Genomic DNA, 15,873 nt, shown 5'->3' with positions numbered 1-15,873 from the left:
TTCCTTAAACCAAGGTGACGTCTTGAAATTGTTTTGTTTTTCCAAAATATTAAATCTATAGTATCACACAGAGAAAAGCAGGAAATCAGCACAGTTAAGACATTAGAACTGGTAATGTTTGACATTTTGCTTGAAAAATTATGATTAAAATGGTTGCATGATGCACATCCATCTATCATGCAGGTCCATAGTTTTCTGTCATGAGGTGTAAATTCAGTCCTGATAGGTTCCACTGCTCACTGCATTCATCTATTTATCTCCTTAATCTGCATATCCTCATATTGCTTCTACTCATTGATAATGTGAGCTTCCAAAGGCAAACAAAAATAAAGCAATGCACAAAGGGAGCCAGTTCACAGGACACTTTATGAAAACCCATTCTACACTCGGCATCATGGATCAGGAATATTTTTCTCAACATTGTGTTATACACAAAGCCAGCGACTAGATGTGTTAACTACACCAGGGACAGAAACTATCAACAGCTGCCCGACCACGATCATTCTTTCATTATCCAAACTTTATGTTTTACATTTCATTTGGCCGAATATTAAATACTATATTTTAATATAATTAAATACATTCACACATTTTACTTCCATTCTGTAATCCACATTACATGCACATAATAACCCAATGATGACTAGTAAGGCATTATTATACATGATGCTTTTTGGACTGAGCGATGCTACAGAGTGTAGTTTGATTAATGACCGATGTCTCCCTCTCTACATTACCTATTCACAAGATCACAGGCTAACATGGTTCTCAATAAACATGACCAGTATAAAAGTAATGCATTACTGCCTAAATCAGAAAAGACTGGATTATTGGTGTGCATGTAAAAGTAGCCATTCTCTCAAAAGAAGTCACAGGGTCAAGATCAAATAATTTACTTGTCAGATAAGATTTAGCCATATTTCCTTTTTGCTCACAACTAATCCCTCTGGTCACAGACGCGAAAAAGAAGAAATATGAACTACACTTATTTAAGGGAAAATAAAGGGGAGACAATGAAATAAAAAAGTGACAAGTCCTGCTTTGTCTTAGTGTTCCATGGTGATGTTGAGACAAAAAGTCAGTTTGTTGTTAGGCTTGATTTAAGTCCATTGAGTAGCTATTAAAGGCAAAAAGCTGTCATTTCCTGGATCCTGCTGCTGACTTTTGGCCGAGCTCCCTGGCTCTCTCGGTGGCAGATTGCACGGCGCTCATGGTGGACGCCCTCACACCGCCCTGCTCCAGGGTGTGAAGCCCATAGATGGTTGTTCCACCTGGGGTGCAGACCTCTGAGCGTAGCTGCGCTGGATGCTTCCCAGACTCACGTAACAATTTCCCAGCACCCTGTGACAGATGGAACACAGACTAAATTAATGCTAGATTCACATACTGTGCTGGCATAACAAAGTATTCTTAGTTATTTTAAAATTACTGATGTTACTACAGTAAAACTGACCAGAACAGTTTGGGATGCAATGCTGTGTGCCAGAGCACTTGGCATTCCCATTTTAACGGCTCCTTCTGCCAGCGCTTCAGCAAACAGATACACCTGTAAAGGGGGATCACATGCATCAGAGTCAAAAGGTGCACCAAGTCCATTTTCTTGCCGTTGCAGAAATAAGACACACACAAGAATGTCGATGCCTTTTGCAAACTATCACATCAAAATGTTGCCATTTTATAGAGTTTTAGATATCTTACACAGTGCAGTACAGTGCTTTTTCTGACCTTCCTTTGATTTCCTTTTGAAATTCAGAGACTTGAAATTGACTTAAAATAAGTCATTCATCACAGGGACCATTACTGTTAGCACCATTCATACAGAGGAGAAATATGCATCTGTAAAGAGTTGATAATTTGTGATTTTGGTTTGCTGAGACTGACTGGATCTGTATTTCACTGAAGATTTGATGTAATCACCATGGAAAGGGCTCGTCTGCCTTTCATCATGGAGTTCAGAGTCTGCCTTTTTCTTGCCAGGCTGCATTCATATTCTGTGGTAATGTGATGCAGACCTTTCTTTTCAATGTGCTCCTACAAAGTATTAACACTTAACAATAATGCACCTTGGCAATAAAAGCAGATCCAAAATTCATAATGGTTATGCACAGTGAGGAAGTATCTACGAGTGGACGTTCACGCTGTAGTGAAATAAGTTCAAACCAATTTGATGATGAAAGGTAAGCAGGAATCTAAAACACTACACACGAGTGTTGTAAGAAAAGGTTACCAGAATTATAGCATTCAGTGTTTACTGTCATTTTACCTTCATGAGTAAATTACTGGCCTGAATCTCGTTATCAATCAACATTATCTATTTTGGTCTGAGGAAGTCCAATTACAAAAGTTTGCAAGCAGTTACAAAGACCTCCTGCTAAACACACTCTGCCATATACTCCTCACATACTCACAAAAGCGACTCCACTCCCGCTCAGTCCAGTATGGATGTCGATCCAGGCCTCAGGTCCCTCCTCCACCAAACCACAGCGGTGCAACAGGGAGCGAAGCAGAGCTCCATCCTCCTGTTTTGCATGGGAACCCCGAGCAAACAGGAGAGCCCCTTCCTGAACCAAACATGGCAGATTTGGCATCAGCCTGATGGCAACTGAATTCTCTGGCAGGAGCTTGAAAATGAAAGAGAAAAAAAAATGTATTACTCATCTTTAGATCACCACAGAACCATCATTTAGATTGAAAAACCATTATACATGTGGTCCCACCTCTTCCAGTGTGGCCAGTGTTACTCCTGCAGCAACAGACACGATAATGTGTCTGTCGGTGACGTGTAGTGAGATCTCATTGAGAACTTGCGGGACCAGGTGAGGTTTGACTGCTACAAAGACCACATCTGACCCACAGACCACCTCTATGTTGGAGTGAGTGACAGAAATCCCGAGCTCCTGAAAGCCATCAGAAAGGATGTTACTGACTCACATGTCCACCTACATGTGGAAAAGCTCACGCAAAATCAACCCATGACAACAGGTAAACAAGAATAAACACCTCACTTTGCTTGACACAAGGTATTTATAAAACACAGCACACAGAAAGGACCACTACAGAGAGGCAGGAGTTAGGTTAGATCAAATGTACATCACATTCTTAATTTGACATTTATTTATGTCATATTCGTGTCAAGTAATCTTAACAGTAGGATCTGATCTGGTTGTGCTTGCGACAGCGGGACCACATGCAAACTTGGAAAGCTAATTTGAAAACATGAATTGCCTATTTTTGCACAAGAGTTAATAATTTGTACCTTTAAATTACTACATTATGTGCTCCAACTTGACACCTGCAGTACTATGTAGGGTCTGCAGTATTACAATGGATTAGTTTGCAGGACAACTTTCCATTCACATCTTACCAGTAACACTCACTGTCCTGCAGTCCAACTCATCTGACTGAAAACTGACAGAAAAGTAAAAAAGACGGAGGTAAAAAGTACCTGAAAGCGCCCCAGGTTCCTGGAGGACGGTGCACTCACTTTGACGTTTACAGGAAGAACATTTCCTTTGATGGGAACAAACAATAAAATGTTAACACCTTTACTTAAAAACTGTCCTCTCTCTTTCAACAATTCTCTTCTGACTCACCAGACAAGATGCCCTTAGCTATGCCGAAGGCCATGTTCCCTGCACCAATAAAACCAATCTTCAGTTGCGAGTCCATTTCAGGGTCCATTTTGATCTACGGTAAAGGAGAAAAAGAGACTTGAGTGGAAATATCAACAAGACGCTATGTCATAGTTTAACAATAAACTAGGGGTGTGAATCACAGGAACAATCTACGACACAATACTATCATGACAAGTTTCCCACAGTGACAACAATATCACACATTATCACACGTAAACATTACATACAATAATATTGCAAGACAATTTAAGCAGCTACAATTAGTTGATCAACAGAAAATTATTTGGCATCTATTTTGGTAAGTGAGCTATTATTCAAGTTATTTTTCACGCAGACATGCCAAAAAACAGTAGTTCAGCTTCTGCAAATGTGAAGATTTGATGCTATACTTTGCCATATATGATAGTAGACTGAATATCTTTGGATTTGAGACTAAATAAAACAAGCAATCTGAACACCTCACATATGCAAGGCGGAAATAGAACTGGTGTTTTTTGCTATTTTCTGACAATTTACAGACAAAATGATGACTCAAGGAAATTATCCGAAAATAATGGAGTGACAATAACCTTTAGTTGAAGCCCTAAAGACAATCACCAATCAGATCAAAGCATCTTTTAGCTGAACATAAAAGCACTGCCTTAAAATGGCTTTTTATTGTGTTTATCTTTAAGTCTAAAGACCATTAAAATTGTAACAGTGTCCTCAGTCTTAGCTTTTTTGAACACTAACAGTGTGCCACTGTTCAAACATAAAACATCCCTGAACTCAAAAAAAAGCTTAACTGCCACGAAGAAAATCTCCAGGCATGAAATATGTCAAAGGTAAAAGGAGACATGGCTGCCTCGTTGTAACTGACATCAGTTCAATGTGTGCAAAAAAGCTTGACAGAAAATCAAAAACAGCAGTTTATTAATAGCCAATCCATTATCCATATGCTTACAACACTACAGTAGATATCACAAACTTTCCAAAATAAAGTATTGTGATTCAGCAAATCTACTATGCCGTATAATCTCCTGTTAATTGCATACAGTAGGTTTGTGATTGCTGTACATCATAACGTGGCTAGAGACCATCAGAGCCAATGCATCAACACTATATAGGAACAAACAGCTGCGCTGAGAATGTCAGCTGTGTTATTATGCACACAGGAAACCTGATTACTGCGAGAAATCAGATTAAGCCAAGAAATCAGACAACATGTGAAATCCTGGTTGACAGTTGGTCAGTAATCAGATTTCTCCCCCTCCCCCTCATAACTGCTGCCACAGCGTAGTTTCCCCCCTGGGTCATTTTGTCATGCAACAGCATCCTTAACCCAGATAAGAGTTTATAGGGCCAACAAAGCTGGTTACTACAGCAAGAAACCAGTGAATCAGATTTCTCTCTTGATCTTGTGACATGATGTTTCAGAAAGCAGGTTACTGCTACAAGCTGGGTGCAGTCATATCTGAAATGCATGTACAGTGAACCAACAGAATGCATCAGGGTATTGGTATCTGTCAACTGACAGAAAATGTATCAACACCTGTTTTAAAAGCTTAGCATTTGTTATGGTAAAATTCCAGACATTTATGATGGTCAAATATGAGGAGTTGCTGCTTCCCTCTATTTTATATGATTGTAAATTGATTTTTGGGCAGTTTTATCTCATGGCTGTTGAAGGGGCCACAACAGGCTCTAAGAACTTGTGAGGGGCATTTTTTTCCCACTTGAGAGATGAACAAGAAAATGGAAGTTTTTGTACCAGAATAGTGTATGGTTGTATGTTGCTGAAGCAATTATTGTCCACACCCTTCTTGAGACCAACTAAACCAAGTTGCCAGTTTATTATGTCCAAGGTCAAACTAAAAAAGTTTAACACAACTGACCTGCTATAAATCCTACCGTGATGAACATTACAATGTTCAGATTTTGTTTAAATGGTGTTGATTCAATTTTATGGTCATTTCAGAGGCAGTAGTTTGAGAATTCTCTTATTTCTTTTTAAGATTTTGCAATATTATATACGAATATTTTAAATGGCACTTGTGATTGTTTTCTTTAATGTAGAACCAATGTATACTGTATATACAAACTGTGTTGTTTTGAATTTCTATGCATTTATCAATTCTTAAATTAGAGTTTTTTCTTGTGCACAAATATCTCTAAAATAAGAGATTGTGATCTTATTAACACTAGTTATTTAAATAAAAGGGGAAACCAAATTATATTGTGTCATACTGTCTTGTGTAAGTGTTTAATAGCTGGTCTACACACATTGATATAAACAGTGTAGACAAAATATTAGAAAATCTATCAATAGCACAATGGAATATTTCTACACAAAAAAAGCTTTGAATCAACACCTCTCTAAAACATTACAACTTTCATGAATGCAGAATCTACTGCAGGACCTTTGTATTTGCCTGCATTAGTTTTAGTCAGCTGCACTTTGTAAATAAGTGTATATCACAACAACCCAGAGACATGTTCACAATAAGCACACAGTTAGGGGATGAATGCATGCATCGAACACATAGAAGAAATTAAATCACGGTTATGAACTAATGACAAGACTACATCGCATCCACGGTATCACCCCTACAATTAAATCCAGGTTCTGGGTGGAATTGTCCGGGCAGGGCTGCGGCCAGTGCAACATTGATGCTTCTCCATCCGAGTCTTCTGTCACTTCATCATTCCTGTCAGAGTTGACTCCAGCTCCGACCAGGGGGTGTCTGGACTCCATGATAGCTATCATTGTCTTTTCATACCGCCACCAGCCTTGTATTTTGGTCGGTGCCGGGGAGTTGGGTTCTCTCTTGCACTTGTAATACGCACTTTTAAGAAGTTTCCAGCGAAACTTCAATTGGTCCACAGATCTGTGATAACCGGCCGCTGTCATTCTCCTGTGCGCCACCTTGAAGAGTTTGTTATTCCTCACTTTCCTCCCGTCCAAGCATTTCTTCATGTCCAGCTCCTTCAGGATTTCCAGAAATAACTCCGTCTCCTTCACGTCCCAGTTCTGCTTCTTGATACCAGAGTCGTCCATTGTTGTAGCAACGTAGCACTAGCTAGCTTGGCGGCTAGTAAACGTTAGCCCAGAATGTTCACACGGCTAGGTTGCTAATTAGGTGCTAGCATGTCTAGTGAGGCAGGGGCAGGGCGGTGCTGTTTGCTAGCTTAAATCTTAGCCTACAGGTCGTAAAAAGCGTGCCAATAAAATGTTTAAAATCCTATCTGTAAAAACCACGACAGCAGAAAACCAGCCCTGCTGCTGCATCTAGCTAGGGATAGCTAGAAAATAATCCAGCACAGATTAGATTAGAAATACAATGCACGTGTTACTTGTTGACTGGACAACCATAAAATAACACGGAGTGACATAAACACGGTGTCAGGCGACACTGTCAGTAACAGCGGCAAACGTTGGTGGTAGGATATTTATTCACCTGATGTTTTTCAGATTTGCTGACGTCCAGCGTTTAGCAAAGCTCAGACTGTAGTTTAATTCAGTCTGTCAGGTTGGAAACATCCGGAGCATCCACGGCACCAACGAGCAGAGTTCAAGAGAACTATCGGTGGGTTTGTTTATCACAAATTTGCTGCTGCACCAGGTGGGCGGCACCTTCGGCATCCTCAACCACACCTTCCACATATGAATCCGCACACCGACATTCCGTTTCAGCCGTGGTACAAACCTAACATACCCCATGACCGCCCCCCCACAAAATGCGAGCGATTCCATTGGCTGTATCCTCGTCCTATAGGGCGGAGAGGTGCGGGACAAAAAATTAACTGTCATTCCGATCAGCTGTGAGAGGGAGACGGCACCAACAAGGACCTGCAACTAATACAACAGGTACATGATTTAGCAGTGCGTATATTTTTGCATTCAATTATGTGTGCATTGATTTTCAAGGTAATTAGTTGAAGTCATTTTACTCGCATATTGCCGCAACAAGTTAGCGCTGAGTGTTTTGAATGTGCTGAAAACTATTAGAGTTTTAAATGGGTTTCCCATTTTGCTTTGCACACTATGGAAGGCGTGGGAGAGGGGCTCCCAGGTGTGTAAAACAGACAGAAAAATAGATTGCGTCCAGGTAGATTTTAATTTGTATGTTTACATTTTTATAATGAAAAGAGTCTCGTCTTTTCGGCATGACTTAAGTATACCGTAGAAATTAGTATTTTAATTGTGCATAAATAATCTTTGCAGCAGGTGCTGTGTTGAAGCGTTTGTGCAGCAGAGCAGACATGCCTGGGCAAGCCTCAGTGTGCCGTGGTCCTCATTCAAACATGGGCTAGCATTTATGAATGAATGAAAGTTTTTATTACTGTATCATGCATACAGTTATACTCATCCTGCATGGGCTTATATGGGACACCGTAAATTTATAGAAAGCAGATCCTGCATATATATTTTCAAACAATCATTCAAACATGTGGACTGTTATTGTCGCCATCTAGCGACAGCCTTCACATCTGGACGTCACACCTCCTGCAGCTGAGTTTTACAATGAGATTTCATACAGTGATGGGTAACACTTGAGGAAGGTACACTACCACACATCCTCCATGGAGAGTATTCTGGGAAAATATATCTTTGATTTAGCCAAGGTAAAAGTAAGCACTTACACAAACAAGATAGCATGGATTACATCAGATCAGTCACATCTATATGAAGAAAATATAAAAAATAGCTGTCTCGGGAAGTTGTATTTAGAATAAAAAAAATACTATGATAAAGTACAACAGTATAAGGTCCCTGTAGTTGAATGGCACATAATCACTGTAATTTCCCTTAAGAAAGTGCAATTACAAATAACAGACAGTTGTTGTTGTTTTTTTAATCTTATATTAGAAATCAAGAAAAAAAATATCCCCCAACACATGAACAAATGCTAGTAATTTCTGAGTAGATCCGCTGAATGGAAAAAAACTATTCCATATCTTTAGACTACAAGAAGTTCATATTTCAGAAAATGGGGGAAATGGACATTTTACACTAGACCCAAAATGGCAACATCCCAACAGAGCTACAAATGAGCCCATCAACAGTAAGAGCATTGACATGAATGACTTTTCTTTTTTTGCTGTTGTTATTTAATGCTGCACATATCTTTTAGTTAACAAATTAATTATGCATTGTGATTGTGTTTTGTTCCAGACATGGCTCTACTCCTGATCCATCACCTGTCCCTCCTGCTGATCAGTATCCTGGCCTGTCAGTGTCCTGCAGTCAGCGGGCTCTTTGAGTGGCTGAAGGGAGCGACAGCACCTCCAGCAACGGCACCACCTCCTCCACTTACAGCAGAAGTCCCAGCACTTCTTGCAAAGGATGCTCAGTTTGAGATGAGCACTGCAGATGAGAAGTTTTTGGCTGAGGCAAAGCAGATGGAGCTCAGTCCGTTAGACAGCTGTCATTACAGGGTAAAGTTTAAATTCAGGGTTTCTTGGTATTTGGCTCAGAATCCACTTAGTGATGCATGTAAGCAGAATCAAATCAGGAGTTCATATATTTGTTTGTGTGATCATTTTTAATCATTAATTAATCTAACAATTATGTTGATTAATTTATTAGTCTGTAAAATGTCAAAAAATAGTGGAAAATTCTACATTACAGTTTCCTAGAACCTAAGCTGATGTCTTCAGATTCAAAGTGCAAAAAGAGTCATTTGCAAAACAGAAGAAAAAATCCTTTCAGTTTCAAATACTGGAACCAGTTAATTTTGGGGATTTTTGTAAAAATTGTGGTTGACTTAAAATCACATGACAGCCTGAGATCTGTTATGTGATGTTTTGAGACTAACAATACAGTTACTGTTCAAATGAGAAACACTGCTGTGAAGACGTTTCCACCTTTTGGACATTTTCATCAAATGGTAGCAGTCCTCACAGCTTTGTTTGCCTAACAGGGTCACAGTAGCATTGGTACACTTCCACATGTTTGACCTTAACAGATTTAATAAAGCTCAGTGTTCCTTTGTAGGTGGTCGCCCGGCTGAAGGCGAGCTGCGAAAGCCTCCCAGAGGAGCAGCTTGCAAAGCTTGGTGTTGTTCTGTTTAACTGCCAGGCAGAGATTGAGGGGCGCCGGACCTTTCCATGTACAGAGGAAATGGTAAAATTATAAAGTAATGATAAAAGGATTCAGAGGATGAGTGTGTTTTGGCTGTGTGGAGCTATTTTTAATCTAATTTTGATGTTTCAGACTATAAAAGAGTGCACAGCAGACATGGATTCAGACACATGGAATGCTTACCACATTGTGAGCAACAGAGCTCGCTCTGTTTGCTACGCAACTCGCCAGCAGCTCTTCAGGCGCCGAGCAGAGCACACTGTCAACGCTCTCATTTCCACAGCCACAAGCCAACTGAGTGCAATGAAGGACCTGAAGGTAAATTTCAGTCCACTTTGGGCTTCTCATCTTCATGTGCACAGTATGCAGGTTGATTCTGCTTTGATCATGGTGTTGTATGACAGGAGGGCCAGCTGGAGCTGAAGGAACTGACTGCAGCCTCTTTGGACAAGCTGCTGCATGGTCACAGTGCTCTGCAGACCCAACAGGAGAAGCTGCATGAGGGCCAGGAGCACATGGAGAGTTCACTGAGGAACAACCTGGAGCGTCTGGGCCAGGAGAAAGCCCTCATCGCCGCCGGACAGGAACTGGTAGCCAAGCTCATTCAGGGCATTACAAAGAAAATGGGTGAGAGCTTTCATTTATTTCACACTGTAAAATATTTACCATTTGGTGTATCTGGCACAGAATTGGAGCTGTTGTTTACACATCAGTTATGACAAGAACAGTGTTGAATTGGTGCTTCTCTGAAGTGACGATATACCAAAATGTGTGCCTGCATTGTGCTTTGCATTGCTGTGGTTGGACTCCTAGAATGTGAAAGCACACAAAGAGGACAATCCAATTAACTTTAAATAGTTGAACTGACTCTTCTTTCCTCACAGTGCATGTGGATACACAGCTATGCAGCGAGGTAAACACACTTCCAGTTAAGGTCTAAGACATGAGCTGACCTTTGTCGTTTTACTGGAAGCATCTGTTAAACTTTGACAGTTTTGGACAACAAATTAAATGAAATCATAAACAAGAGTTAGACCAAAGATACTGTAAAACTTAAATGAATTAATGCCAGTACAATAGCATTAACAATAAAACTGGATTCACAGAGGTAGAGACTGGCTGCCATTGTAGTTAAATTGTCTCTAATGCCAGGATGAAGTTCAATATTACAAAATTAGGTTCCCACAGAAAATACAACATACGTAGTTATTAATTGAGTCAACATATAGACCTCATAGGAGTCAAAGTTTTAAACTAGTTAAATACATTAATAAGCTAAACAGTAAATTAGCACTTCCCGAGAATGTTGTAAGACATTAGACCCAAAGAGCAAATCTGATAGCTAACTGGTTAGCATTAATCTGATGACAGAAACCAAAAAAAATAAACAAATCAACAATCATAAAATGGATATAATAAATAGAGTACCTACCTACAGACTACTTGTTGTTACTTGTTTGTGCTATGTACACCTACTGTGGAAAAAGATGTCTACCTTGAGGACAAACAACCATCTAAAAACAGAATGGTGAACTGAAACCATTACGATTACTAAGTCAGTGGTTCACGAATGGTGTGCCGTGATACCAATCCAGGTGTGCTGTGGGATTTTGTAGTAACGACACATTATTATTGCAATATTCAACTGAGCCTATACAAGAAGTTATGAATGAATTTTGAAGTGACTGTATCAGTATATTGTGTGCACCCATTTCCTAAAAAAGAGGCAAAGTCTAGCTAAAAAATGTAATTTGATTTAATTTTAAAAAACATCTGGGGCACCGGTGGCTTAGTGGTAGAGCAGGTGCCCCTTGTACAAGGCTGTTGCCACAGTAGCCCGGGTTCGACTCCAGCCTGTGGCCCTTTGCTGCATGTTCTACCAGAGGAAAAAAAAAAACTCACAAAAGCTATGCGTTGTATTTTTTTTTTCTTTATTATTTTTATTGTCTTATGTTGTGATAAGAGTGATAATGCATGTTATAGAAGCTGTTGTGCACAGATGTAAATAAAGGCGTACTTGAGATTTTGGCTTGCCCATTGGTGTACCTTGGGCACAAAACATTTGAAAACCACTGTATTAAGTGATTTTAAAAGGAGCAGTTACGTGAGTTTCATGCGCTGACTGAGATTTAAAAGGTCTATCCCACCCCTTCAAACTGAGAAAAATACTTAACTATGATTCTCTTTTGTTGTTGGACAAAATGCTCCATGTAAACCCAGCTAATGTCACATTATCTGGTAAGAAATGACATTTATCACATTTGGCCTTCCTTCCTCTCCCCCTTCAGAGAATGTGAGTGAGCATCTGCAGATCCAGGGTGCCGAGGTGCAGGACAGCCACAAGGCGATTGTGAAAGACCTCACAGATGTCAGACACCAAGCTCAGGACATCCATCAAAAGATTGGTAATAAAAACAGAGCATCACAAATCTAAATTCATCGCATCTGTTTAAAACTAGTTGTTCAAATCAGTGCTGTGTTTGATTTTAATTTACCTTCCTCCCATGCCTGTGGCCGATCAGACCACAGTATGTTGGAGTTTCTGCAGTACCAGGACCAGACCTCCCAGTACTACACTGACCTGATGAACAAACTGGAGCGCATGAACAACACCCTGGGAGTCACGCTGCACTACTTGGATAACATGCAGAACCGGATTGAGGAGAGGCTTCACATGATCCAGGGCTACCTCGGCTGGGCAGGCAAGACATTACACTCAGTGCAGTCCATATCTGTCATCTTTTCTACTACAAAATCATTTTAATTAATTAAATTAGATTTTTTGGTCTGACATCTATTATAAATAGTGATTAAATATAACGAACATTGAACTGAGATGATTAATTGATCAATAGAAAATTAATCAATGAAAAGTAGCTGTTTTTCTGATCATTCCAGTCAGTTTTTGCTCTCAAAAAAAAAAAAGGCCGAAACGATCATGGCAAATTGTTCAGAGAATCAACTCTCGTAAAAACTCCATCAAAACAGAAATTGTTTTAGTTGCGCATAAACAGCCCAGAACTGAAAGTGTGGTAACGAACCCCATAGTCAGCCATTAGTTGATGATCAAATCAGTCAAAGATCATCCTCCTATAGTCTGAAATGTTCAAAACCACTTAAATGTGGTTAAGATTTTACTGATTTTATTGTTTTTCCCTTGTCCTTGTTGTGATAACAGGTTTAAGCTTGACAGCCATGTGGACGTGTATTGCACACACAAGCTACTTTGTCCTGTGTGCAGTCCTGCTGACGTTCCTGCGGTGCCCAGGTTTCTCTCGAGCCATGCTGCTGATCACCGTGCCTCTTAATGCAGTGGCTGAGATCAACCAGCAGCCAGCGCTGGATCTCACCGGCCTCAGTCTGCTACTGCTCATTCTCTCTCTGGGTACAAACTTAAAGGAATATGTTATTATGACTATTTGTATATAAGTTACTGGCCATGTGTTGAATTCCTAAATGTTTTTCTCACATGCCTCTGCGTTGAACAAAGAATCCAAAAAGCAAATGTTCTTCATGTATCAAAGTCAGTGGAGATCGTACTTAACAACAGCAAAACTATATCAAAACATGGGTTTACAAACTCTCACACAACCCATGCAGTATAATCCAAGCATCATTTATCCAGTCGTATGCTCAGTACTTTCCAAACGTGCATTTCCACTGAACCCTTGCTATTTAAAATGCGTCTGTACAAACAGTCTCATGCATGGCCGAGTCATGTGTGTTTGAACTCTGCTCAAGCGGAGCCCATGCTGACATGTGTGCTCGGGCATGCGTGCTTTTTGTAGGTTGGAGACAATGGAGACAATGCATGCTTTTGGAAAGTACTGAGCATATGAGACTTGGATTATACTGCACGAGTTGTGTGAGAGTTTGTAAACGTATGTTTTGATAACAGCTGTTGTGAAAATGATCTCCACTGACTTCAGCTCATAAAGAACGTTCACCTTTTTTTAGATTTTAAGTTCACTGTAGAGACATGCCAAAAAAAAGTTGTTTTTTTCCCCACAAATTTGACATAATATGGTGAGTAATTGATGTACAAATGGTCATTTTGCTGGTGAAGTATTCTTTTAAAGGTGATTACAAGGCAAGATAATGTCTCCAGTATTCATGTATTTGTCATAATGTTGTGGGTTTTTTCCATCATATCTGCAGGTCACTGGTTTGTGAATCAGTTGTGGGCGTGCTTCCAGACCAGAGAAAAGCCAGTCGCCCTGCTGCCTCTGACCCCATGTGAGATAGTGGAGCCTCTGAAGCAGCCAGTTTCCTCCTGCCAGTCATATCCACCGTCCTCTACACCACAGAAGTGAGTCTGCAGAGTTAATTATATACTGTCCATGCTGCAGACTAGGGCTACGGCTAATGATTATTTCTTATTATTGATGAAACCTGACCATTATTTTCTCTCAATTTATTGTTGTCTGTAAAATGTCTGAAAATAGTATAGGATGCTCTGTATAATTTCCCAGAACCCAAGGTGACATCTTTAAAATGTCTTGTTTTGTCCACCCAACAGTCCCAAAGATAGTCCATTTACAATGATATAGAGAGAAGCAGAAAATACTTGTATGTATGTATGTATGTATGTATGTATGTATGGTATGTTTGCTGGAAATGACTTAAAACATCAATTACTTGCTGATTCATTTTGTTGATCAAATAATCACTTGTCTAATCATTTCAGTTCTGACACCTCATTATTTTTTTATCCCTACTATTTTTAAATGAATTATTGAACACATATTCCCTGATTGTGCATGTCAATACAGATCTTGATTAAAACTTTTAAAGTCATGATTGCTGAAACAAATTTCAACAATGTGCAGCAATGCCAGAGATAAGTGCTCTTATTTCTATTTATTTGATGTAGTCTCTTATTCTTCTTATCCTCAGAGATGAAAATGATGGTTTCGTGGAGCAAGACAACCTCTTGAATCAGGACAGCTTCATTTCAGGTTTGAAATATATACTGTAAAATATTTTAATAATAATTCCCTCAAAGAAAAGTGACATTTTACTGGATGAAGTTACTTACATTTGCTCTCACTTTGTATTTGTCTGCAGGTAACTTTGGCGTATCAGCAGTGTCTCCCCCTCAGAGGAAGCCAATGCCAGAGTCCAGGTTTGTGCCGATTATTGGCACACCCAATCACTCCACTCCCAGGCTTCTACCACAGCCAGCTCTTTCCACGGTGAGCAAATCCAGTCATATGAAGGGTAACTAAGATCTATTTTCAGTACCTCATTAATTATTAACAGGTGACATATAAATGCTACGGATTTATTTTGCAGACTCTGGTTGCTGACATGCCCCCGAGGAACCTGGGAGGTATTTTTGATGCTGTGAACGACTCGCACGATTTCGTGAACGACTCACGAAGTGCGAGTCCTACCCCATCAGTCATCAGCAACAGGTCAGGGGTTCACATTTTCTGCTTACGGGGCGCTGGTGGCTTAGTGGTAGAGCAGGCGCCCCATGTACAAGGCTGTTGCCGCAGTGGCCCGGTTCAACTCCAGCCTGTGGTCCTTTGCTGCATGTCACTCACTCTCTCTCTCCCCCTTTCACGCTTGTCTGTCCTATCAATTAAAGGCTAAAAAGCCCCAAAAAGTATCTTAAAAAAAAAAAAAAAAGATTTTCTGCTTACACCAATGCACAAAACCAATCAGCCCAATACATATTTTTCAATTAATTGATCATGCCTTTCTTTTCTCTCTCTCCATGTTTCCTGTATCAGCTCTCTGTCAGGCCGTCAGCTGTGCAACGGTATCACAAAAACAGGGAAGGCCTGTAAGAAGAGAGCCGTGCCGGGACAGGAGTACTGCAGAGTCCACGAAGGAGGGCTCTCCTCCTATGTTGTTACTTGAGCACTCCACTGTTTTAGACTACAGATGTTTTATTTTTTTTTATTGCCATGTTTTTAAGTGTTCTTTCAAGTGAATACAATTTGTCTTTACCTATCAATGTGACCGTATGTGTATTCAGAGCATTTTTATTTGCTACAGGGCGTTCTCTGCAGAAAACTAATCAACTGTTATCGTGTTGTCATTGTAAGTACTGCTTGCTGTTCATTTTAAAGTAAATAAATTATTTCTTTACCTATGAAGCTGTGAGTACATGTATTCAAACATAACAGTAGTAGTAATCCCTAAAGCTGAATTCAGTCATGCAGT

At 39.9% G+C, this 15,873-nt stretch overlaps 2 protein-coding genes across 4 annotated transcripts; one reads left to right on the top strand and one right to left on the bottom strand.

The window, feature by feature from the left end:
* Window positions 1–184: 184 nt before the first annotated feature.
* On the bottom strand, window positions 185–7,222 carry pycr3 (pyrroline-5-carboxylate reductase 3). Of its 2 annotated transcripts, none has more exons than XM_049587432.1 (7): window positions 6,226–7,038; window positions 3,594–3,687; window positions 3,446–3,510; window positions 2,718–2,897; window positions 2,409–2,621; window positions 1,454–1,546; window positions 185–1,341 (listed from the first exon to the last, which is right to left on the bottom strand). In XM_049587432.1, exons 1-7 carry the CDS (start codon window positions 6,670–6,672, stop codon window positions 1,138–1,140), a joined length of 1,296 nt encoding a protein of 431 aa, XP_049443389.1. In that variant the 5' UTR covers window positions 6,673–7,038; the 3' UTR covers window positions 185–1,137. The 2 variants fall into 2 exon arrangements, with proteins under 2 accessions (XP_049443389.1, XP_049443390.1); XM_049587433.1 differs by lacking the exon at window positions 6,226–7,038 and adding an exon at window positions 7,073–7,222 and having other exon boundaries at window positions 189–1,341.
* Window positions 7,223–7,414: 192 nt separating this feature from the next.
* bmb (brambleberry) lies at window positions 7,415–15,802 on the top strand. Of its 2 annotated transcripts, XM_049587424.1 has the most exons (13): window positions 7,416–7,482; window positions 8,791–9,053; window positions 9,613–9,741; window positions 9,832–10,017; window positions 10,104–10,326; window positions 11,988–12,104; window positions 12,222–12,401; window positions 12,878–13,084; window positions 13,858–14,008; window positions 14,596–14,657; window positions 14,767–14,894; window positions 14,995–15,116; window positions 15,438–15,802. In XM_049587424.1, the coding sequence occupies exons 2-13, from the start codon at window positions 8,793–8,795 to the stop codon at window positions 15,565–15,567; spliced, it is 1,896 nt and encodes a 631-aa protein (XP_049443381.1). In that variant the 5' UTR covers window positions 7,416–7,482; window positions 8,791–8,792; the 3' UTR covers window positions 15,568–15,802. The 2 variants fall into 2 exon arrangements, with proteins under 2 accessions (XP_049443382.1, XP_049443381.1); XM_049587425.1 differs by lacking the exons at window positions 14,995–15,116; window positions 15,438–15,802 and having other exon boundaries at window positions 7,415–7,482; window positions 14,573–14,657.
* Window positions 15,803–15,873: the final 71 nt, after the last annotated feature.

This window comes from Epinephelus fuscoguttatus, linkage group LG10 (genome assembly GCF_011397635.1).
Source record: "Epinephelus fuscoguttatus linkage group LG10, E.fuscoguttatus.final_Chr_v1".
Classification (NCBI taxonomy): domain Eukaryota; kingdom Metazoa; phylum Chordata; class Actinopteri; order Perciformes; family Serranidae; genus Epinephelus; species Epinephelus fuscoguttatus.
Note: the sequence above shows the minus strand (reverse complement) of the source record. Positions and strands in the feature narration are given on the sequence as shown.